Genomic DNA, 25,806 nt, shown 5'->3' with positions numbered 1-25,806 from the left:
TGTTCTTATCACCTGTCCTGCATGTCTCGTTAAACTATGTCTGGGTATTTAAGTTCTTTTTTGGTTCATTTATTGCAAGGTTTTGTATTTTTTGGTTCTATTGCCTCACCAAAAGAAGTAAAACCACCTTATTCTTCACACAGGTACAACTTTTAACAATAAATATGACCTCAAATTGTTCAATTTGGCAGCAGACTGATTAATTAGCCAATTGAAGTGTAGTGGAAACTGACAAGTTAACAAATTAACTCTATTTTGGAGTTATTGAAGCAGACATAAACATTATTTTTCAACACAAAATAGTGTTGATTATGTTCAGGAAATGAATGTGTTCTGAGCTGTAAAAACAGAAAGCATTTTGACTTTATTTATTCTTTACCCAAGTAACTTTTGACAAATTATAGTCCTTTTTATGTTATGCTATTTAGTGGCATTTTGCCCTTCTTGGCCACCTTCTGTTATAAAGTGCATGAATTATAGATTTAGTTTTCGCTAACATGAATCTAAGCACTGATTTTAAAAACAAGTGAGAGGATTGAGTTAAATGCTCTTCTAGATTATGTTTTTATAATCCATAACGGAAAGAGATTAGTCATGAATGAGTCATATCCAAAGCTTGAGGGTAAAATTACATTTGCAAACATCTTGTTCTTGCCTTTACTTTAAAATCAATGACTTTCAAGCCTTTTTTTTCCAAACTAGTGCCATGTAATTAAAAGAGTCGAATTCAAAAGGTCAATTATATGATTTTCACATATTAAATGAGTCTTTAGTCAATAAGAATTTGAATAATCTTTTCAATGGAGGTAGGCATAACATAAAAGAAAGTTAAAGCAATTACTTATGATTGGTTGAAAATGTTTTTATCCTCTAAGAATCATAAAAGATAGCAAATGAATGTTTTGTTTTTTTACAGAATATTATATCGTTTCATCTCACAGTAAATTAGGAGTTATGATTCGTACATAATTGCAGTCTCTTTTTTAAAAATAAACTGTTAAACACTCACCGAATGTGAATGAGACAAACACACAATGGCATTGATTTGCCAAGATCTGGAATAGCAGGCAGTAATTTACATTAATTACAATAATTTACATTTCATTTTATCATGTATCGGTGGATGCTTTGCACATGATTTACTCAGATTGTAATCTTTTACTTAGATTTCAAATAGAAGCTGCTTAATGACATGTTCAGTCACTGCAATAAGTGCGTATTTTGTTTTGAAAAGGTCTAAAAATGGAAGTTTTGTCAGATTTTGCTCCAAGGACCTTTGTTACATGCTTCTGCTTTCCAATTGGACCCCTAAAGTACCATTTTGTCTGGATACTTAAACAACTGGGACCATGTGGCAGTAATACTCTACGGCACGTGTCAAAGTGCCGGCCCGGGTGCCAAATCTGGCCCGCCGTATCATTTTTTGTGGCCAGGGAAAGTCAATCATGAGTCCTGACTTTCTGTTTTAGGATCAAATTCAAATGAAGAGTATAGATGTATATTATATTTCCTGATTTTCCCCCTTTTAAATCAACAATGTTCATTTTTAAATCAATTTTTCCTGTGTTTTTTGTTCAAAAAATCAGTTTGGAAAATCTAAAAAATATATATAAAAAAAGACAAGATAAACATTGTGTTAGATCGATAAAAAACTGAATATTCTGGGCTTTTTTTACAGTTCTTTTAATCAAATTATTAAAAAAAAATCTAAATATTATATCTAAAATGGTCCAGCCCACGTGAAATCAATACATGTAATTTTAATTTTAAAAAAATTCAGGTTTTTGTTAAAAAATCATTTTGTAAAATCTAAAAATGTATATAAAAAAACAAAAATAAACATTGTTTTATATGTATAAAAAAACGGAATATTCAGGGCTTTTAATGCAGTTCTTTTAATCCATTTATAAAAAAAAATTTATATTATGTTTTACCCCCATAAATATTTTGCCTCATAAATTGCCTAAACGTGTTTTTGACCAATATAGCCAGATGGAGCTGTGATTAATGAGTAGCTTGTTGGACGTGCAGTCCCTCAGGAGCACAGATGAAGGGGATGAAGCTGAAACGAGTCACGCATGATCGGCGCTATGATCCCTTTATTGGTGGGAGTGGGTGGATTCATTAAATTGACGCTTGCAAAAAAAAAAGAAATCTTAATGTGTAGGCAGATCTGTTAACAAATGTTATGTGTCAGTCTTCGCTCTGTTGCAGTATTATGAAACCTTGTGACACCTCACTTTTTATCAATGTATCGGTTTGAAATCTTCTTGTTGAACAAAATGTGCTTGCATTTATAAGACAGAAACACTCACATGTATTAGATGACTCAATATAAATATAATATTTCTGCTCCCACTTGCTCTTGTGTGTTCAAATGAACCAGTGATGGACATCAAGCCTTTGCTAAAGAATCTATATTTAATTATAGGTCCATGTGTCTGTAGTCCTATTAGAGCATGTGTCAAACTGCCGGCCCGGGGGCTAAATCTGGCCCGCCGCATCATTTTGTGTGGCCCGGGAAAGTCAATCATGAGTGCCGGGTTACTGTTTTAAGATCAAATTAAAATGAAGAGTATAGATGTATATTAAATTTTCTATTTTTCCCCCTTTTAAATCAATAATTGTCACTTTTTGAATAATTTTTTTAGTGTTTTTAGTTCAAAAATCATTTTGTACAATCTCAAAATATATATTAAAAAAGCTAAAATAAACAATGTTTTAGATCTATAAAAAAACTGAATATTCAGGGCTTTTAATCCAGTTTTTTTAGTCCATTTATTTAAAAAAATGTAAATATATTAAAAAAATGTAAATATATTTAAAAAATGTAAATATATTAAAAAATATATCTAAATATCTTCAAAAAATAATCCAAATGTATTAAAAAAATCTAAATACATTAAAAACAAATCTAAATATATTAAAAGAACAATCTAAGTATTATATCTAAAATGGTCCGGCCCACGTGAAATCAAGTTAACGTCAAAGCGCCCCCGCGAACCAACCCGATTCTGACACCCTTGTATTAGAGAGTCAGACTATCATAGAAAACCCAATTGAAACACTTGCATAGCCCTATGTAAATACATAATTCCAAAAAAAAACTGACCCAAAGTAAAACTATGAGTCATCGGGGGCCATAAAAATGGATTCTGACAATAACAATCCTGTTTCAATTGGGTCATTACGCTCCCATTTTTATTGTGGTGCTAATCTTTTGAGATATGATTACACTCATTGCTTATTGTATGTGTAATTGTGCTTATTCACACACTGGTTTATTGCCTATGCAGGAAGTCACTGTTGCTTCTCCTAGTTCAAATAGTCTAGAATTACTGTATATTCAGGAGGTTATGTCACATCTTGACTAACACCCAGCAACCCCCCAACAAATGCGTTTTTGAAGCGGCACAGTAAATGTGTCATTTTCGCCTATAGTGTAGTTGTCCCTGTTGACATGTGCCTTTGCTGTCAGCAGTTTTTTTTCCTTCCCTATCCTCTTGAGGGAAAATACATCTCCTGCTGGCTTCTCAAACACAGAGACAATGTCCACAGAAGACTTAAAGGTTGCTGTAAATCAGACTGGAATTGCCGTTCAAAACAACTGACCTGTTGTATCGACTACTGAAGTAGCACAAATGCAATACAGAGAAAGATGAATTCCAAGCAGTCAGTTCTGTTGCAAAGTATTTAATGGAGTTTTATCCTTGGAGGCAAGAGTTGTAACTAGGATTTTTTTTTACCTTGCTTTTACAGAGACACGACAATTTGATTGGCTAAAACAGTAAATCTGCTTGCACTAAGGATGCCCATTTTCTGGAAATACAGGTTATATTTTTCTCAGTAGGGCGGCCTGGCAGCTGAGTGGTTAGTGCATAGGACTCACAGTGGGGGATCTGGGGTTCAAATACAGGTCGGTCCATTTGTGTGGAGTTTGCATGTTTTCCCAAGGCCTGTGTGGGTTTTCTCTGGGTGTTCTGGTTTCTTCCTATATTCCAAAGACATGCATGGTAGGCTGATTGGACACTCTAAAAATTAGCCTGAGATATGAGTGTGAGCGTGAATGGTTGTTTGTCGCCTTCTGCCTTGCGATTGGCTGGCCACAAATTGAGGGTGAGCCCCGCCTCTGGACTGAAGTCAGCTGGGAAGGGCTCCAGCACCCCCTGTGACCCTGGTGAGGATAAAGCGGTTCAGAAAATGAGATGAGATGAGAAAGGAAATTTTTCTTGGTAGTACACCAAAAAGAAAGTGTTGTATGGACCCTCAACTTCCCCAAAAAATCTATTATTTCTCATCAAAAATCATATTTTACAAGGTCAATGTCTGTCCAATGTATAAAAAAACCCAATCAATTTAATATTTGTTTTTCAGGAATGTTTAATAGCCAGATATGTTTACATTTTTACAATTTATAGCTAAAAACAGTCAACATTTTGTAGTACAATGACATACTTAATCTACACTATGTTTATTTGTTCAAAGACTTAATTGACAAGTGAGTTTATCCAGTTAGTAAAAGTCAATCTAACCTTCTAACATTGTTCACCTTCACCCAAAATTGGGGTGATTGAAGCCTGAATGAAATTTGAGTTATGTGATATTGTGGGTGGACCATAGCAAAAAGATTAATTCACCTGACAGTATCTAAAACATACACAAGCAGAGGCCTGATAGTGACTGAAATATCAAAGCCAGTTGCCTGCTGGGTAGGCTGGGAAGTGGCTCCGGTTGCCGTTTGATCCATCATACTAAAAGCTTTGGAAGAAGCCTCTGGGTGCTAGGCAGAAGTGAAGTGAGGTGGAGAATACATCTAGCGTTTCTCCCTCGCTCTGTCAGTTTATCTCCTTCTCTGCTTTTCAACGTCTACAAATTGTGAGAACTCCTTTAGGCGCAGCGGGAAAGTAAGCATTTCTCAGACACCGCTCACCAGTATATTCGGAATTTTAAAAAAACTCTCAAACTCATGTTTTGCTACCGTTGATAAAAGTTCGAAAGCAGCAGTTGGGGTGGAAAGACGGATTCAGACTCTTTTTCCATGGTAGAATTTCCACTTAAGGAGACGAAGTGGTTGTAGAAAGGGCATCAGTTGGTGAACCATGGACCAGAAAATCTCAACATTGTTCAATACCTATGGGGCAGTAGTATTTTTTTTAATACAAAAATCAATAATCACACTTACACATGCCTGATTATATGGCTTTAGCATCTAATAAAATAAAAAGCATCGTGTTAGCCAAGGGTGCTTATTTCATCGATCGCCAAGGTACTATTGGTAGATTGCCTGAGAGTCAGATTGGATTTAATCTGTTAGTTTTCTGAACAACGTCTTGTTTTTATATCGTTTCAGATAGCAATGTGACTAGTGCAATACTCACTCTTATTTCTAACATGCACATTAATTAATTAATTAATCAGACATAGGTTTTGTCATCATCATAGACTTGACAAAAGCCTTATTGTCATCATACCCAGAAACTGCGTATGACGAAATTGGTAGTACTTCTCCATAACGTGCGTTTTCTCGGCAAAAGACCCAAATAAGTGATAATTTTAGACTCATAGTTTGGCAATTCTCAGTCTTTCACTTACCTTTAGTCAACCAGTAGGAGGCAGATCACCGCTCAAAGTCTTTTCATGTTACCAAACCCTGAAGTTATTACACAGAAGGGATTGTGTGTCGTGCTACCGCAAGTTTAGAGTCCTGATAGATGTGGGAAATAAACTGTCCTTAAGCATTTTACTCATTTTACAATCATTAGGCTCTGATCAGGATTTGAATTGACACCGACAACCACGGCTAGCATAAAATGGCCTCCTTTTAAAATAAAAATTCCTTCAAATGTCCCCACTTTTTCAACTGCAAGAATTTGACCCCTGGGCCCAATCTGCTGTTTTGTTGCTTCATTGTTTTTTTGACTGTTCCTGACATGGAATAAATTGTCAAAGTTTTTCTTCAGATTCTAAATGTTAGTATTTACAGAGTCAGAATTTAGAAGAAGACCAAACTCTTTGGCAAAAAGGTCTAACACCGACACCCTGGGAGACCACTAAATCGAGAAATTAGCGGAACTATCAGCTGCTCTCTATTTACTCATTTCCTGTATGTGTGTGGCCAGAAATCAACAGTCTTCCAGGGAAGCTGACTCATTATTGATTTTGGTGTTGAAGTCCATTTTAGCTGTGAGTCTCCAGGCAAAGGATTCATGGATTATGCATTTACTTCAATTTTGTTGACTTTTCTCTGCCTACGATTAGTCGGAATTAATGAAAACTATTAAGACTGGTGGAAGAGCGTGAGAAAATGTTGAAGTGTTTTGTAGACTGAACATGAATAGACAGTGTAAGCATAGTTTCTTGATTCAAAGAAGTCTCCTGAAAGGTTTTGGACATAAAAATCATCCCTGGAGAGTCTTTGCTCTGAAAAGCTCATCAGGCTGTAGTGGAGAGTAATTCTCTTTCTCTCTTCGTCATTTCCTCCCACAAGGGACCGCAATGAGATTAACAAGAGATCAGATGAGAAACCCACTGAACCTAGTCAACAAAAACAGAAATGTGTATTGTACAATTCAATTTGGTATGTGTTGAAAAAAAAGAACAGTTGTTTATTGCTTTGCAAATGTGCATGTTAGATTGTGTAGTGGGTGGTCTGGCGGAGGGGTGGTTTAGTGGGTCAGCCTCACAGTGGGGGACCTGGGTTCAAATCCAGGTTGGTCTACTAGCGTGGAATTGGCATGTTTTGCGTGGGTTTTCTGTGGGGACTCTGGTTTAATCCCATATTCCAAAGACTTGGCTTTTCTAGAATGTTATGTACAGTAAATGTGTTATTTTGGGATTATTTTGGTGCAGATATGATTGCATGAATGGATAATTTATTTTAAACATGATGCTGAGATTTCTGAAATTAAACATATTTTTACATTTATCAGAAAAATTAGTCTCCATCTAGTGTCAAATCAGAAAAATGCAATTTAATGTGGGCTGAATTTAAGATTCTTTTGTAGGTCAGATTTGATTATCGTTATATCATTTGCTATTGGCTAACAACAACTGGGCAACCAACCACATGAAGTACATGAATAAAGGTTAGATGTACTAAATTTAAGGACATTTTTAGTTTGTAAATGATGGAGGATTCATATTAAAAACAAATATCTTGAGTTAATGAATTGACCCATAAGGCCAAATTAATACGTTGATGAAGTAGCATGGAAAAGTGACATAGAAAACATCATGTTCCTTAATTTGCATGGGGTAGATATTCTCTGTATGTAAATCCACCCTGTGTCTTTGTGTGCATGTTTTATCACTTGGCTGCTTTTTTTTGCTAATCAAGAGCCTTGTGAGCTTTACAAAGAGCCTCAATACAACGATCCTTCAATAGAAATTCATTTTTATGGCATTTTACCTTTCACTCTGCCCATTGTTGATTCACTAGTCACTTGTTTGTTTTCCTCAAAGCCTCTCAGTTGCCGTTTGCCTACAGACTGCTCGCTGGGATAATGTGTGTTGGATTTGCATAAAAGCAAAGAGTACTATCTACTAGTGTGCTGCATTGTATCAGTAGTGTAATGTCGTGCTGAGTGTTTTCTTCCCATTACAATGCATGGATTGATTTCAGTATTTCAAGCCTGACTATTTCTATTAAGTAAATAACAAAAGGTGACACTGTAGTTGTTGTATGAATAGAATTTCTTGATTACAAAAAAAATAATGTTGTGGGACTCAAGGAGACTTTTGGCCTTGCCAAAAATCAGTCCCCCAACCACTTCAACATCATGAGGTAATGTTCTGTCCACAGATTTGGCCACATAGAAACCAGTAGATTCTAAAAATTTATTCAACCTATTTCAACTTAATTTGCAAAAGAGACTTTTGGCCTTACACAAAAAAAAATCAGTACCCCAACCACTTCAACATCATTAGGTGAACTTCTGTCCACAGATTTGGCCACAAAGAAACCAGTAAATTCTAAAAATCGATTTAACCAATTTCCACTTAATTTGCAAAGGAGGCTTTTGGCCTTACAAAAAAAAAATCAGTACCCCAACCACTTCAACATCATTAGGTGAACTTCTGTCCACAGATTTGGCCACATAGAAACCAGTTGATTTTAACCTATTTACACTTAATTTCCATTGGAGACTTTTGGCTTTGCCAAAAATCAGTCCCCCAACCACTTCAACATCATTAGGCGATCTTCTGGCCACAGATTTGGCCACATAGAAACCATGTAGATTCTAAATTATTTCCACTTAATTTGCAAAGGAGACTTTTAGCCTTGCCAAAAATCAGTCCCCCAACCACTTCAACATCATTAGGTGATCTTCTGTCCACAGATTTGACCAGATGGAACCCATTGGATTCTAAAAATCGATGTTACCTATTTCCACTTATTTTGAAAAGCAGACTTTTGGCCATGCCAAAAAAATCAGTCCCCCAACCACTTCAACATCATTAGGTGATCTTCTGTCCACATAGAAACCAGTTGATTCTAACCTATTTCCACTTTATTTGCAAAGAATACTTTTGGCCTTGCCAAAAATCTGTCCCCCAACCACTTCAACATCATTAGATGATCTTCTGTCCACAGATTTGTCCACATAGAAACCAAGTAGATTCTAAAAACTGATTTAACCTATTTCCACTTAATTCTTAAAGGAATGCATGTCAACGAGAAGGCTCTTAAGAATGACAAGAGCCTATGGCAGAAGCCAAGTGGTGAGTAATAATTCTAAGAAACAACTGCTTTATTATCGTGACATTTAACATGACATTTAGCCGCATCAATTTCGGCGCTCAAGTTATCTCGCAGAAATCGCAGGTCACAGCGCTAATTTTGCTCTGAATGATGCCCGCAATAAAAAGCCCACAGCTTGTCGGATGGCTGCCAATAAATTCCGCACTCCCATCTTCGCCAGTTCTGGAGTCAATCCTTCTGTTTGATTAAACTTTGCACCCAAGTGGTTGGAAATATATCTAAAGGCAGTTAGATTTACAACTCGACGTGTTCAATTATTGACACCTCACTACTTTGCAATTGCCAGTTTCTTTACTCACCTCTTCTTGCTTTCTCTGTTTTTCAAACTGATGACTTTTAGTGAGCTACTCATTGGCCACTGACATGTTTATGCTAGTCGAGTTAATGTATTAACGCGGCGCCAATTCCCAGGAAAAATTATCTAGAGGCACTTCACACATTGAGCAGGTCAATAAACACGCTGCATACTCTATATAAACTTGCAAATGAGAATAGTAACTGCAGAACCCACACGAGCAGGCACTCTAACGACATAGTATATTAAATTTGATGAGAGTAGAATTGTATTCGTTGATAAGGCAAAACTGTTTCTTTAATGTATGTGGGTTTTTGACCATTAGATGTTGTATACGTTTAAAAAAAGGAATTTTAAATGAATTTATTGGACATTATTAATGGAGATTGAGATTCAATGTATTAGAGGAGAAGTGGACAAGTGTGTTTTGATCATAAAGATGTAAATATAATGTTTCAAAGCATCTGAATCATGGTTTAAGAGTCAAGGGGTCATTAACGTCAATTGGATTTTATGTGGGCTGGGCCATTTTAGACATAATATATAGATTTTTTTATAAATGGATTAAAAGAACTGGATTAAAATCCCTGAATATTCAGGTTTTTTGTACAGATATAAAACAATGTTTATTTTAGCATTTTTTATATATTTTTAGATTTTACAAAATGATTTTTTGAACTAAAAACTGAAAAAAAGATAAAAAATACAATTATTGATTTAAAAGAGGGGAAATCAGGAATTTTAATATACATATACACTTCATTTTAATTTGATCCTAAAACAGAAAGTCGGCACTGATGATTTACTTTCTCGGGCCGCACAAAATGACACAGCGGGCCAGATTTGGCCCTCGGGCCGCCACTTTGACACCTGTGGTTTAAGTCAATATATTTAAGTTACCTATAACTATCACTTCTAAGGCTAAATTAATATAATTGTTAAGATCTTGTGCATCTTACATATATTCTTATGAAAAATAAGTATACACAAACCAACATATTTGCTAAAGGATGTGTTAGTCAATTGTGTCTATTTCTACTCTATTAAGTACAAAAAACAAAAGCCAGAATGAAACTGTTAAGTAAATCATCACCCCATGAAAAGTAACCACTATCTTAAAAATCGTGAACTGAAAATTGCTCTGTAATTATCTTAGACGTCTAATTTAAGAGGTGTTTTTTTTAAAGAAGAGGTTTCAAATAACCACTTTAACAGACCGTGAAAGATAATCTGGTAATAAAGAGCAATTTAACCTTTTGAGTATATAGTGGAAGCAAAAAGAACATCTCTTAAAATGACACACATTTAACAAGTTTTGGGCTTTGCACAGTCGATAGGGAAGCACTGACTGACTCTTTTACATATAAATATAGTTCCCGTAATCTACTTTGGGAGTGGGAATACAACCTTAGCAGGAGCAAATAGAGGAATAAGAGAGAGTGTTAGAGAAAGCTGTCAGGTTGGGTGGATATGTGAGGCCATTCTGTGGAGAGAGCAGGTTAATTTTTCATGCTGTGGTTTGTAGTAGGTAGACTGGCCAATGCTATGGGTGGCTGCAGCTTCCTGAGAGAGCACTTGTTGGTGAAGGCCCCAGGCAAATTTTTGTTGGGTTTCTCCATAAATTGCTACCATACAAGTGAATTACTCCATGATGTGTTGAGGAGACAGCCAACAGTGCTATCGGCATCAATCCAAATGCTTCTTTTCTTTAGCCATCCCATAGTAATTCCTCTAAGACAGATAAGCAAACCAAGATATTGAGTGCAATAGTATTTTTATCTAAACTGGAGTTGTTTAGTGTATAAATTTAACATAATGGGGGAAACTACGATGTGTTTATCCCAAAATTTGAAGGCAAAATGACAAAAAAGAAGATTTCCAATGTATTGAAGTGTTATTTTTAGTATTTTTGACAAGAATTTCAATTATTTGTCTGTAATTTTACACAAATAATGTGATTTCGGATGCATATTTTAGTTTGAATCTCTTCATTTCCATTGGAAATACACAAGTTCATGTAAGTCCATGTTTTTCAAAACTGCAATTTTACCCAATCCTGCAGAATACTTTTGGTTAGTGAACCTCCTAATTTGTTTGTCGCATTCATTCTCTAGTTGGCAAGAGAATAGTACATTTATTGCTTGGGGTAAAGAGCCTTGCTCAGTAGACTAAAAAACCCACAAATTCACACTATACTTTAAGTGAATTGTGGATTTTTTGTGTACAAATTACTGCATTAAGCATCCAACTCAGTGCCTTATTTTTGCTATATCTATCTTGCCTGATGAATAGTATGTAACATGTCGACATTTTTTTTTTAGATTTTAATAGATAGAGGGCTGTCATTTTGATCTGGACCCCCACTTCTTAGTCCCAAGTCTCCAAACCACCATTTTGCAACTACCTCCGAATCCTAACAGGTTTTTAACATTGAGCAAATTGTCCATGTGGAGATAAGACGAAAGCCTATTCTAATACTTTAATTTCATACGAGCATGACAGGCTTCCTCCTCTCAGTTTGCAGCACAAGCGAGTGTAAGCATTTCAAAGAGACTAGTGTTTGAATGGCTGCAATGTGGGAGCTCACAGTCTCCAGCTATGGATTAAGCTCAAAGCAAATAGTCGCATTGAAGAAACAGAGGTAATCTCTTCCCTCTCCACCATGGCCCACTCACCATACCTGAGCCCTCATTTTTAAATTCCCGTTCGGAATTAGTTTTTTTTACCAAGCTGTTCAGGGTACGGTTTGATTCCTAGTGGTTACAAAGGTTAGGACAAGGGTGTCAGACTCGGGTTGGTTGGCGGGACGGTTTAATGTCAACTTGATTTCATGTGGGCGGGACTATTTTAGGTATAATATTTAGATTTTTTTTTTTTAAATAAATGGATTAAAAGAACTGGATTAAAAGCTTTGAATATTCAGTTTCTTTATAGATTTAAAACAGTGTTTATTTGAGTTTTTTTGAATATATCTTTTTAGATTTTACAACATGATTTTTGAACTAAAAACACAAAAAATGGAATAAAAAATGACAATTATTGATTTAAAAGGGGGGAAATCAGGAAATGTAATATACATCTATACTCTTCATTTTAATTTGATCTTAAAACAAAGTTTTTTATAGATCTAAAACAATTTAGTTTAGTTTAGCATTTTTAATATAAATTTAGATTTTACCAAATTATTTTTTAACTAAAAACACAGAGAAAATAGATTAAAAATTACAATTATTGATTTAAAATGGGGAAAACCAGGAAATTTAATATACATCTATACTCTTCATTTTAATTTGATCCTAAAACAGAAAGTCACCACTCATGATTTACTTTCCCGGCCCACACAAAATGATGCGGCGGGCCAAATTTGGCCCCCGTGCCGCGTCTTTGACACATTTGGGTTAGAATAACATGACAACTATCTTGTCTCTGGTTCTCCAAAAGTACTTTTGCTAAAAGATGGATGGCCTTAATCACTTAGCTGTTGTTCTCAAAAAGTAACATTGTAGAAGATGACAGAGCATACGGGTATTTTGATAAAGGTGGCAGATCTTAAACCGGAGCCAGCAGGCAGAAACATGAAAGTACGGACAAGTAGCATTTGGAGATGTGCACGCACTCGGTGACCTGACTCAGCGGTGTATCAGAACCTCTTCATCATATTCACTCACTAACTGTCAAATCTAGTTTAATCACCTACAGCGCTGGGGATAATTTACCCCACAGCAATCTGCATTAGCATAAAAGTAGTTTGGTTTTGCATCTTGATGTGTTTCACTCTGCTGTTTTACAGAGGATTCAATCCATTAAATGAATTTGCCTCTCAGGGACCAACACAAAGACTGACTAAATATGTTGTCCCTGGTCTCAAGATTTTTATCCTTCCTCCTTTTCAGTATGGTGGTGATAACCAAATGGTGATTACTAACTTAGTAAAATTATTCAGTTTTACTTGTGACAGTTTTGAAGAGATCGTTGAAAATATCAATCTTTTGTAGTGCTAGGCTACACTAGAGTCGGGATAAAAGTGGTTTTAAACTCATATGTTGAAATAGGTTTTGTCATTGGAAAATAGGGGTGTAGTTTTATGATGAATCCATTTTTCAGGGGAAAAGATATAATATTTTTCCAAAGAATTTAATACAATATGTACGCATTTAACCCATTTTTGTTTTTTTTCTCCTAAAGGACTAACAAATACAAAGTGTTGTTTAGTGTATCTACCAAATTTGTTCAGAACCAGTTCAAACTTTTAAATGAAAATCCTCATTTTAAAAACAAACAAACTGGTAAATGTACAAAATTACAATATAAATCATTTGTGTTTTGTTAGATTTCAATTGAATTGAGTTAGATCAATAAATACAGATCGCATTGATCAATAGTTATACTACGAGCACAGATTTTTTTTTTATTCCGCTCTTCCAACAAACCAGAGAATACCCACACAAGCTCGGGGAAAACAAGCAAACTCCACACAGTGATGACTGACCTGGGATTGAACCCACGGCCCCAGAACTGTGAGGCTGCCAGTTAAATGTTTAATACAGGGCTGTCAAAGTCATTTTTTATCGAGTGCCACCCCATAGTTTCGATATCATTCGGAGTGTGGTTATATATATTAAAATTAGTATAAATCTTCTCTTTCAACCTTTTATCAGCAAATATTCTCGTAGTGTAGTGGACTTTTTTTCATTAATTTACTTTAATCAGAAACTACTGACTATAATCTTCATTTAAATTTAATTTCAAGACAAAAAGTCAGCAATCATGATTTACTTTCTCTTTTAGCTGAACTAAATAATTTCATGTGCCAGATTTGGCATGGAATTGACATGATTTTAGCTATAAATAAAAAAAGATTGCATTAGACTGCCTCTCCCTTTCTTTTTCTTTTTTTTCTCACCACAGCTGATTCAGATGATCAACTCATCACCAAGCTTTCCAGAAGCTTCCTAACAATTATTAGTTTCAGGTGTGTTGGTTCAGGGAAACATGGAAAAACAGACTGGATATTTACCACTGAGGATCGGAGTTGGAAACCCTTGCCTCAGAGCAGAGGTCAGGAACCTTTTTGACAAAGAGAGCCATAAACAATTCATATTTTCAAATCATATTCCTTGAGAGCCATATTTATAATTAAAAAATTGACCATGTGTGCATTTTTTTGTCATTTTGTCACTTTTAAAGAACAAAAGTCAGATTTTTTTTGACAACATTACTAAATTGTTGCTAATTACTGAGTATAAATGAGAGTATGCATGCAGAAAGGTCTAAATTAAAGAAAATATATATAAGATTTGACAGTACTGATGTGATGCTCCTATTTGTGCTCACAAGCCATATGCAACCGTCAAAAGAGCCGCACATGGCTCCCGGGCTATATGCAACAATCAAAAGAGCCGCATATGGCTCACAAGCCATATGCAACCATTTAAAAAAGTCGCACATGTCTCACGAGCCATATGCAACCATCAAAAGAGCTGCACATGGCTCACGAGCCATATACAACCATTTAAAAAATCGGGCATATGGCTCACGTGCCATATGCAACCACATAAAAAAGCCGCATATGGCTCTCGAGCTATATGCAACAATCAAAAGAGCCGCATATGGCTCACGAGCCATATGCAACCATTTCAAAAAGCTACATATGGCCCTCAAGCCATATACAACCATGAAAAAGAGCCACATATGGCTCACGAGCCATATGCAACCACCAAAAGAGCCGCTTATGGCTCCCGAGCTACATGCAACCATCGAAAGAGCCGCATATGGCTCTCGAGCCTTAGAATCCTCACCCCTGCATCAGAGACTAATGCGCTGATACTGTTCCCTGAATCCAATAAAAATGTCATTCACATGGCAGGTGAAGAAAGTGTCACATTTTGACATTGCATTTCACTCCCCTCTTTTCTTTAAATCTGACAATGAGATGCCACTTTTCAATTTGGAATGTCTGCTCAGAGGATGGGATAATGGCCAACATGCCAAGCATTATAAAGAGAGCTTGTCAAAACCTGATAGGGCGTTGTTGTGCTTACAGTATATTGTGTGTGTATGTGTACAGAACAGGAGGAAATACTAAATACTAAATACACAAGACATGCCATCACTCCTGACTAAAATACTCCAATATTTACCCAGAGGGGACTCTTCTATACATTGATTTTATTGTCCTTGTTTTACAAGGAAATGTCCGAAATCCATCTGTCTATTTCGGATTAAAGGATGCTATGAGAAGGGGGGGTAAAAAAAAAAAAAAAGAAGAAGCGATTTTAATCACTCCTGTCGCTTTAAGGACTCTTATCAAACGCTTATTATGCGAATAGAGAGCACCGCGAGCCACTGAGCAACCAAGAGACGGACTGGAGTAGATTTGTGAGGGGGGGAAGCTAACATGATCGAAGCCGGAACGGACCGCATCTGCGCCCAATGGAGTTTGATTACACGCTGGACCGCTGTTTGACACACGAGTGCTCCGGATCGTTTGGGGAAGGAAAAGAAAAAACTGCGCACAAGTAGCCCTGGAGAGGAATCATGCATTAAAAGTCAGCACAACCAGGATTTATTAAAGGACTAGTGGATACTCGCTACTCGACTAAAGAGTATCCTGAGCTGATTTTGACATCGGATCATGGATCGGAGAGGTGGGGAAACAACAACAGCGGTCAGCGACATGATTTCTCTACCCAGTTTGCGCCCCGCGGCGAGCTTCAGCGTCCGCGCTGTTTGTCCGTATTCTAAGGCGAACAAAAGTTACTAAATGCGTGGATTGGGAACTATTGTGCAGATTTTGCACCTGCTTTAGCGGATTTCTCGTCGACACGGTGCAGAGAGTCGTGACGGAAAACGTGTGTATGTGTTTTTTTTTTTTTTTTCCTCCCCCTTTTCCCACCGTGCGTGGATACTTGCACGTTTTGCACGCCATAATGGAGATTGGTGAGGTTTTTTACTCAAGGTCATTGACTGTTTCGGGCTAAGGTTTGCACGCACGGTGCAGCAAAGCAAAGCAAAGCCCCCCGATTGCCCACCACCTTGTCTTGTTTGTGACAGACAAGCGTCTCCCGTGGAGTTGTGTTTGCATTGGGTTTGACACTCCACCCCTCTGACACCCCCCTTTTTTTACCCCACCTCTTCTGACCCCACCCCCCTCCTCTAATAACATGGATGGGAAATTGAAGAAGGGTCGTCGAGGCCGGATGAAACGAGAAAGAGGGGTACGGAGGTTGAGGGAACCACATCTCAGCCCCGAACCTGAGTCCCCCTTCTCGGATAGGGAGGATGGACATAGTCCTAGGAGGGATGCTAAAAGGGGTCCACACTCAGCTGGGGTAGCCAGAGCCCCTCGCATCCCTCGGAGGAAGAGACGCGAGTCCAGCTCGCAGGAAGAGGATATCATTGATGGATTTGCTATCGCTAGTTTCATCAGTCTGGACTGTCTGGAGGTAAGCAGGAAATGCATCATTATCTTCTGTCTGTTGATGTGTGCACTCACCAAAAAAGTGTATTATTGCACTCTTGGGGATGGAATGCTTTTCTAACTTAACTAGAGATGGTCAAAGTTTTTGTAGTGGTGGATATATGCATGGAATGGAAGTAAGGGCAGGTTTATTAACTGGACTAAGGGTGTCAGACTCGGGTTGGTTGGCGGGCCGTTTTAATGTCAACTTGATTTCACGTGGGTTGGACCGTTTTAGATATTATATTTAGTTTTTTATATATATATAAATGGACTGAATTAAAATTCCTGAATATTCAGTTTTTGGTAGATCCAAAACAATGTTTATTTTAGCTTTTTTTCATATATTTTTAGATTTTACAACGTGATTTTTGAACTAAAAAACAGAAAAAAATGATTAAAAAATGACAATTATTGATTTAAAAGGGGGAAAATCAGGAAATTTAATATACATCTATACTCTTTATTTGAATTTGATCCTAAAACAGAAAGTCGGCACTCATAATTTACTCTCCCGGACCACACAAAATGATGCGGCGGCCCAGATTTGGCCCCCAGGCCGCCACTTTGACCCAAGTGAACTAGACAAAAACATTATGAACTTGACTGATATAATTTAGAAAGGAAATAGAAAGCTGATAGTGGAATTTGGGGTTAAATAATAGAAAAAAATGTGGTACATTTGTGATTTTTGAAGTCAAGATGTAACATTTTAAAGTAAAGTTGAGTACGATATGCGTGTTTAAACTCCAAAAATTGGATGCTGTGTCCCTTATGAGAAATATTTGGTTCGCATCAAAGTTCCGCTTCAAGAATTCCAATGAGAAAAGTTCCTGCTGTCTTTTTTTTTTTATTCTATTCCATTTTATTTTGCTCTGGACCAAACAAAGTTAGCTATAGACTTTCCTGCTGTGAATAAGTCCTACGTGAATTCAAAGCAGTTTCTCACATGAGGCAACACGTACACTAACGTGTCTTGAATTCGGACTCCAAATCTACTTTTTCCTCACTTATAAACTTTGCTTAATCCTTTTTTTTTTAGTTTCGCTACTCCTTATATTGCCTGCTAATACCGTATTTTCACAACTATAAGGCGCACCACATTTTAAGGCGCACTGTCAATGAATGACACTTTAATTTTTTTTACCATATATAAAGCACACTGAATTACAAGGCGCTCTGTCTATTTTGGAGAAAATTTAAGACTTTTAAGTGCGCCTTATAGTGCTGAAAATACGGTATATACCACAAATTGACATTACAACCATCCGTTTATATACAGTAGTTTACAGTATGAGGTATAATATTTGTTTAGCTAACAAGACACTATTGAATTTATAAGTTGAGTACCTTTTTGAATGAGTTGTTTCCTACTGGCTGGAAAACAAGCTGGTGCTTTCACATCTCTAATAACTTGTGTGGAATTGTATTCACATTCTCCCCGAGTTGTAAGTGCTAGGTTGACATTTCGCTTGGTGATGGACACCCTTTTTTTGCAACAGGTATCCATTACATGCTGATAGACGTGTTGGTGATAAGTGTTCATGACATTACTTTGCTAGGGAAAGCTAATGTTGGCACAATGTTTTTTTTTTAGGAATAAAAGTCATTCTCATGTGGCATTTTCTTATTATCTCATTACGCGGGTAAATGAAAAATAAATCTTTACTCCCAGTGGGACATCCGTTTGACTGACGCCGCAGATCTTTAACTGTTTTCAGTTTCCATGGCATTAAGTGCTGCCTCATTTTAACTATGAAAAATAAAAAAAACCTTCTGGGTCTTTAATAAAGACAGCTAGAAAGTCCTCGGAGGTCTATATTTCAAAAATGATGACCTAATTTAAAAGCCCACTGATGATACCACAAGGCACCTCATTTCAGCAATTGCCACGCAGCAAGACTCAAAACAAGGAATTAATCAGTCATGTCTTTTTACTCCCACTCAGTGCTTATGTGATATGGTTACATGTACTTTTGCGGAGGAAATAATACCAGCCGAGGGGTATCAGGACTCAAAAACGGAATAGTAGAATGACTTTATGGTCAGCCCAAACAAATCTATTTAGGTCATGGGCATACAGTTGTGGTCAAAAGTTGACTTACACTCTTGAGTTTCCAGTTATTTCTACAACTCTGATTTTTCTCTGATAGAGTGATCGGAACAAATACTCTGTCACAAAAAAAACATTCATGAATTTTGGTGCTTTTATGACTTTATTATGGTTTAACAGAAAAAGTGATCAAATATGCTGGGTCAAAAAAACCCACACAGCAACACGAATTAGCAATTTTGGTGACTTAGAAAGTTGTGTCAGTAAAATGAGCTTCATAGCATGGCCTCTTAACTTATTGTGAGTGATAATGAGTGACTACAGGTGGTGAGGTCTCCTAGGCCATTTAAATAGGGCTCATTGGATGCAAACATCCATCATCGCTACAATGGGAAAGTCAAAGGAGCTCAGCATCGGTCTGAAAAAGCGAATGCTTGACTACAACAAGTCAGGAAAATCACTTAAAGCAGCTGCAGGTCCCAACAGCAACAGTGCAGACAATAGTAAAAAAGTATAAAGTACATGGCACTGTTTTGTCACTGCTACGATCAGGAAGAAAATGCAAGCTATCACCTGCTGCTGAGAGAAAAATGGTCAGACTTAATGAATGTTTTTAGTGACAAAGCAGTATCTGTTCCAATCACTCAAAATCAGAGTTGTAGAAATAACTGGAAACTCAAGAGAGCCCATTACATTATGTTCTTCACAAGTGTATGTAAACCTTTGACCACAACTGTACCTCCATTATTCTAGCATATGATTTGAAGTGGATTAAAGAGGTTAAGATCTCGGCAAAAGAAAAGGTGCTTGAACTCAAAACGCCAACAACTCTTGAAGCGTTTCTTGGCGTCCCACGAGGACATAGGCTGCCCTAGATCAAATATATTATACCTCATTAAATCTGAGTGTAAGATCACCATTAAGCAAGATGATCTTACTATTTAGTGTCATAGATGTCAGTGCTACGATTACGTGGTGACATGTTTATGAAGGAAAAGCAAGAAGGAAGATTCCCTCGTGTGCCGTGATCTCGTATCTGTGATTATCTCTGCCCTCGTGAGCTTCACAGCTGTGGTCTACTTTGAGGACGTCGCAAACGGCTAAGTGCTTTTCACTGGCTTTTCTTCTGCCTGTATGCAGGTGTCTGTCCACACTACGCTAAGTGACTGACTTGTTGAGTGCTACGATGATTATATTTACATCCGCTATTCTAGTGGGGTATGAGGTGAAGGATTATATTTGGATACATTATTTATACATACTGTGTATATATAACAAACTACATATATTAATTGTTAGCTATGCTCTTGGAACTGCTGAATAAGAATAGAAATGAATCTGTGCACTCTAATGTATACATAACCCACTTTCTATTTAAATGTGAAGTAAATGAAGCATAATATGCTTAATGCCCAATAAGCTACTTGTTGGTATTTATGCAGATTTTAATGCAAATGGTTCCACTTTATTAAAGGCTATAGGGCATGGTGTCAAAGTGGCGGCCCAAGGGCCAAATCTGGCCCGCCGCATCATTTTGTGTGGCCCGGGAAGGTAAATGATGAGTGCCGACTTTCTGTTTTAGGATCAAATTAAAATGAAGATTATAGATGTATGTTAAATTTCCTGATTTACCCCTTTTTAAATCAATAATTGTAATTTTTTAATCCATTTTTGGGGAGGTTTTAGTTCAAAAATCACTTTGTAAAATTTAAAAATATATAAAAAAGCTAAAATAAACATTGTTTTAGATCTATAAAAAAAACTTAATATATTCAGGGCTTTTAATCCAGTTCTTTTAATCCATTTATACAAAAAATAAATCTAAATATTATATCTAAAATTGTCCGGCCCACATGAAATGGAGTTGACGATAACGCGGCTCGCGAACCAACCCGAGTTTGACACCCTTGGTAAATTCTGTGTGGAATTCTGTTTACCCTTGATTACCCCTGAAATATCACTATAATAATTTTTTTATGCCTTACTAGACAATGATCACTCATTGAGCATTCATGATTAAATGTTTGACTCTCCTATCTTGATCTGTTTAATAAATATCTCTATTATGCACCATATTAAATTCTCATGTACAGCGGATAAATACATAAAACAAGTATCAATCATAGTAAGCTTAATACTTAATATACCAGCTGTAGAGGAAAATAAACTCTTTGGTACGTGCTGTCAAACATTTTTTTTCCTCCAAATGTTAAAAATACATGATTTTTACCTGAGTGTTGTGTTCTAAAACAATTACTCAGTGGCTTCGCTGTGGGTATTGAATATGTGAGTAGATAAACTGACACAATTATCTTGCTGTCACACCCATTAATAAGATGTTTGATTTGCTCTGTTTGCTCTCTGAGTGACTTTGGCTTCACAAATCCCTTCTTGTTAATCCGAAATCCTTCTTTTCATCTGCTTTTAACATGAATTCACAGATTTGCTGGCTTGTTTTGTTCTGCACAATGAGTTGTTCAAATCACTATAATGAGGATTTAGTTTGATTTAATTTAATCATAGTATTAATGTCAAAGGGGCCAATATGCTGACATTTTATGAAGTGCTATGTTTTTTGTAGAAACTCTAGACTTTTATAGATCTTTCTGTTGTTTGAATTCAGACTAGGATATCTAAGTGGGATTTTTTTTCTTCGTTGTAAGGTCCTGTTTTACACAGATCATCATCTGTTCTTGCGCCGTGCTGCTGTATAGAGTATCATGGGGAAATTAAGTCCTTTGCCCGCGGGGATCCTGACAGTAATGGTTAGAGAAGCTGTGAATTGCTGTTTCATTTTCTCAACCCATATTTTCCCATCTGCTACGAAGATTTAAGACAGCTGCATTCCAGTCACAATTGTTTGTCTTTGAATGTAGTCAAGTGGTAAACAAAGAGTCAGAAAAGAAGAAACGCTCCACTCACAATAAAAAAAAGTGGTCATATATTTAACCACAGTTTAAGAGATGGAGTTTTTTTTCCGTATTGTGGAAAAAGGCAAAAAAAATAATCATTTTAAAGTGCTTTTTGAACAGTGCCTGCACAATAAAACTAGTTATTACCGTATTTTGTAGTTTAATATACTCGGGTATATTAAATGATTTTTGCTTTTTTTGAGCCTACTGTTTGTGTGCCATTTAATATACCCCTGCTGTTCAATATACCCAGGTATATTAAAAAGTTTTTTTTGGCAAGATTTGTATGGTGTTCATTGGGGCATAATTATAGATAAAGTTCACTAAAATTCTAAGTCAGACTTTATTCAGCAGTAAATAGTCTGCAAAAAGCTAAAATAAACATTGTTTTAGATCTATAAAAAAATGAATATTCAAGGCTTTTGATCCGGTTCTTTTAATCATGCATAAAAAAATATCTAAATATTATGAAATCAAGTTGACGTTAAAGAGTCTGACACCCTTGGCTTAGTAGATCGTACCTTCCCGTTTGTGCGCCATTTAATAAACCCCTTCTGTTTAATATACCCGGGTATATTAAATGGCAAAATACAGTAATTTCAATGGTGTATGACTAAAGCTATTTGAAATGTATTCATGAACTGATTTCTGTCTATTACTTAAATTTGGAATGATAGTGGCCAATGTTTAGGATGAGATAGAACTATTTTTAGAAGTCATACTCGTCTATTTTTAACAAGGATTCTAAGACTTGAAAGTAATACTTTGTTTTCAGGCAGCCCACCTGCTAAGGAATTTGTGAAGAGTACAAACTTGACAATGTCGCTGACACGTATTATGTAGCGCATAAAATTATATGGGCAGCTTGTTGCGAGTGTATACTGTATATTTATACCCATTTCCTGCTTGTCATCGTCTGCTGCCTTACATCTTCCTGTCGCTATGTTTTCATTGTGGTGAATGGCAGGATGTAATTACTCTGTGATTAAGATGCTGTTTCCGAGCCGAGCTTTGCAGGCAGGCTGAGGGTTGCCTTGTGATTCACTGTTAATTTGTCCTCGTTTTTTTTTTTGTACGTAATAGCTCTGCTGCAATTTCATGTCTTATTAAGGATTTTTGACAAATAGGTTTCATCGGCTCACTTATAGAATAGATTAATGGCATATGGCTTTCATAATGAAATCACTTTTTGTCAGTTATGTGCTGTAATTTCCATGTCTTTGATATTTATTTCTCAAACTGAAAGCTTATCAGGCAAATTCGGTGGATGATTTGCAGTGAAAAAAAAATGTCTTTTACTGAAAAGGCTACTCGCCATGCTATTCATAAAGTAATGTCTGTTTTCCTATTCAGTGAAGGCTTTTATCGACATAGCAGAAAGATGGGACTTGCAATAACCTTCACCCTCACTTGAATTTCTTTTCAACACATAGTGTAATTGCAGCGTCAGTGACTTTTTACAGCCTTGCTGTTTTGATCATTATAAAGACCAGCCGATTGATTTGCGAGCTGTGAGATACTTGAAAACTATTTTTTTTACATGAGGAATTACATTGAGAAAGTGTTAGGTGTACTCTGGTTTTAGGTAGAATGAAATATGTTTTTAAGTGTTTTTTTTAAATGCCGCATTATAGAAAGTAGTATTTTCTTGTGTAATTTGGTAGATTAACAAAAATATTAGAAGATGTAAATGAGCCTTTAGTACATCTACTGTAGTTTTAACCTTATTATTGGATTGGATTGGATTGGATAAGTTTATTCATCCCGTATTTGGGAAATTTCGTTGTCACAGTAGCAACAGGGTAAGGATGCAGAAATAGGAAAGGCATTTTTACACATAAATAGATAGGTAATAAGTAAATTAATAAATAAATACATTGATGAGAACTGGTTCTCAATAGGGATGTCCTGATAGTGACTTTTTGACTTCTGATACAATCCGATTTTTCCAGGAAAAATAAGGCAAAATATAAGCAACTAGTAAATGATAAATTGCTTTGTATTGAAATAAACAAAACAACATTTTTATTTTAGTTTTAAACGTTATTTCACAATGATTTCTCCACTGTCATTCATGTATATTCGTATTAAAGCCGATTGGATCTGAAAGCTGCAAACCAATTGCATCTACATCTTGATCCAATCAAATCACAGTCATTTTTTCCCTCTTTAAACTGATTCTTATCTGCTGTCTTTCCATCCAATCATTTGTATCCAATATTGCATGTCACATTTAGGCCATCCCTGACTGGGAACTCAACCCAAACAATGTTGCCTGCAGTAAGGTCAAACAAATGTATCACTACCCTGGCAGTGGTATTGTGATTAGTGTATATTGAAAGAGATTTCTGTCATTCTCAGTGTGTTTGCCAGCTTAGCCAAGTAAGAACTGTTGCTTCTGGGTTTTGTGTGACCGTTTTGGCAGCTGTATTACATGCTGTAGCCAAGATAATAGAACAGAGGAGGTAGTTAGGCAATGTGGATTTTCATCCATTTGCCTTTGCACTCTTGTTGCATTTAACGTCTTGATGACATTTGCTTGACAACTGAAGGAGAGACTGAGACATTATATTTTCTTGCTGAATTGAAAAATAAGTTGTGAAACTGCTCGACACATCAAATCTAAATGGGTTTTTACTTTTTATATATACATACCTGGTGATTTTGACTCCTTGGACTTGGTCTTTTAAATGGCTGACTCCCTTTGTGGCTATTTTTATATTGCGATGTTTATTTAAAATAAAAATGTGTAGAAAGCGATATATATTTTTGAAAAGCTTGCATTTTTGGGACAATGGGACAATGTTTTATAGTTACATTACCATTGCATACCTTCTACTAGTACCGTATATGTCAGATGTAGAAGAAAACTATATATAAGTCGCACTTTACACTCATCTGATGAGCTTCATGTCATACAAATCTAACTTTGCTCTTTTATGTTGTGTCAACAATATGAAACTAAAGCAACAATGACCAAATGTAGTGTCAATTTACCTTTAGGCAAAGGCATCTCCTAACCTTGGCTCAGGTTTTTTTAACCATGGAGAATTCCATAACTATCAGGTCAGGTCCAATTTTAAACAATTCAATCAAGATTGGTTTGATTTTATATTTGAATTGGAGATGAACACCTTTGGAACATTTCAATTTGTAAAATAGCAGCAAGTATAAAGATTCACTGCAGATGGAATGCACAAGTCTAGTCAATGAATAATCCTATCAGGTCTATGAAATATGCGCACACTGGTCTCAGTCCTTGCCTAATTTCCCTACGTTTAATTTTAGAATGTAGCCATGGCAATCCACTTCTTCCTTGACATCTCCATCACTACGTGCGGAATAAAATTGTACTCTATATGTGGCACATCAAAAGGTCGAGATCTGATAACAACACAAAGGCTATTTCCCTTGTAGCAATTTGGTGACTGACTACAGTCATTTGTTCATAGTGTGCGGTAGGCTTTCTATTCCCGCTCTACGACACTAACGCTTACTAGATTCTGTTTCCTGATGCCGTATGTACGAAAAATTCCATTCCAACATTACCTGCCTAGAAAAATTAACCTTCATGACACATTCTTCTACTAAATTTACCAGTCTGCAGTAGTTTTTTGTTATCCTAAAAAACAAATTGCCAGGTACTACCCACCTACTTACTGACATGTAGTACAGTGTTCCCTTGGTTATCGCGGTTAATGGGGACCGGGACCCCCCGCAATAGCTGCGTTTCCGCGAAGTAGGCGGGCCCCTTTAAAAAATGCTTAAAGAAACATATAACAGGTGCACAAAAGCAGCACCAAGCAAAAACATCATAGTAGTCCGGATGGAGGATCTTCTGCAGTTTTTTTATACGTAAGAAACATCGTTATTGGGAGTTGTGAACATTGTTTTTTTGGGCCTGTAAACAGCCATGACGTCATCAATCCGATTCCTTAACTGTCACCATGTTTTTGACCATTTCTTTGGCCTTTTTTTAATGCAATTACTAATTCTTATTGAATATTTTGTTTCCACCTCTTGTAAAATGATGTAATTTATAATTTTAATGTAATACCTTTAAATTTTTTTTACATTTTTTTCCTGAAAAAAATCCACCAAGCTCTGAGTCCGCAATAGCTGAAGCGCGAAGTAGCGAGGGAACACTGTAGTTCTAATTATTCTAATAGTTCAAATCCAAGCTATGGCCCTTTTCCAATATATTTCTTTTTTTAACGGCCATGAACTCTTGCGCTCTTTAACAGTAGCCTATTCACTTTATGACTCATGTAATTATCTGTCAAAAGCAGTGTTGCATCCCTACGCTCAACAGAAGGAATATGTACT

At 36.3% G+C, this 25,806-nt stretch overlaps 1 protein-coding gene across 4 annotated transcripts in view; it reads left to right on the top strand.

Annotated features, from left to right (window-relative positions):
* Positions 1 to 15,929: 15,929 nt before the first annotated feature.
* The window catches only part of LOC144195333 (autism susceptibility gene 2 protein homolog), a 200,093-nt gene continuing 190,216 nt past the window's right edge, over positions 15,930 to 25,806 (top strand). For all 4 annotated transcript variants that reach the window (XM_077714895.1, XM_077714896.1, XM_077714893.1 and 1 more), the window contains exon 1: positions 15,930 to 16,501. In XM_077714895.1, coding sequence (XP_077571021.1) covers positions 16,220 to 16,501 — 282 coding nt within the window. In that variant the 5' untranslated portion in view covers positions 15,930 to 16,219. The remainder of the gene's footprint in view (positions 16,502 to 25,806) is intronic.

This window comes from Stigmatopora nigra, chromosome 4, assembly GCF_051989575.1.
Source record: "Stigmatopora nigra isolate UIUO_SnigA chromosome 4, RoL_Snig_1.1, whole genome shotgun sequence".
In the NCBI taxonomy this organism is placed as follows: domain Eukaryota; kingdom Metazoa; phylum Chordata; class Actinopteri; order Syngnathiformes; family Syngnathidae; genus Stigmatopora; species Stigmatopora nigra.
Note: the sequence above shows the minus strand (reverse complement) of the source record. Positions and strands in the feature narration are given on the sequence as shown.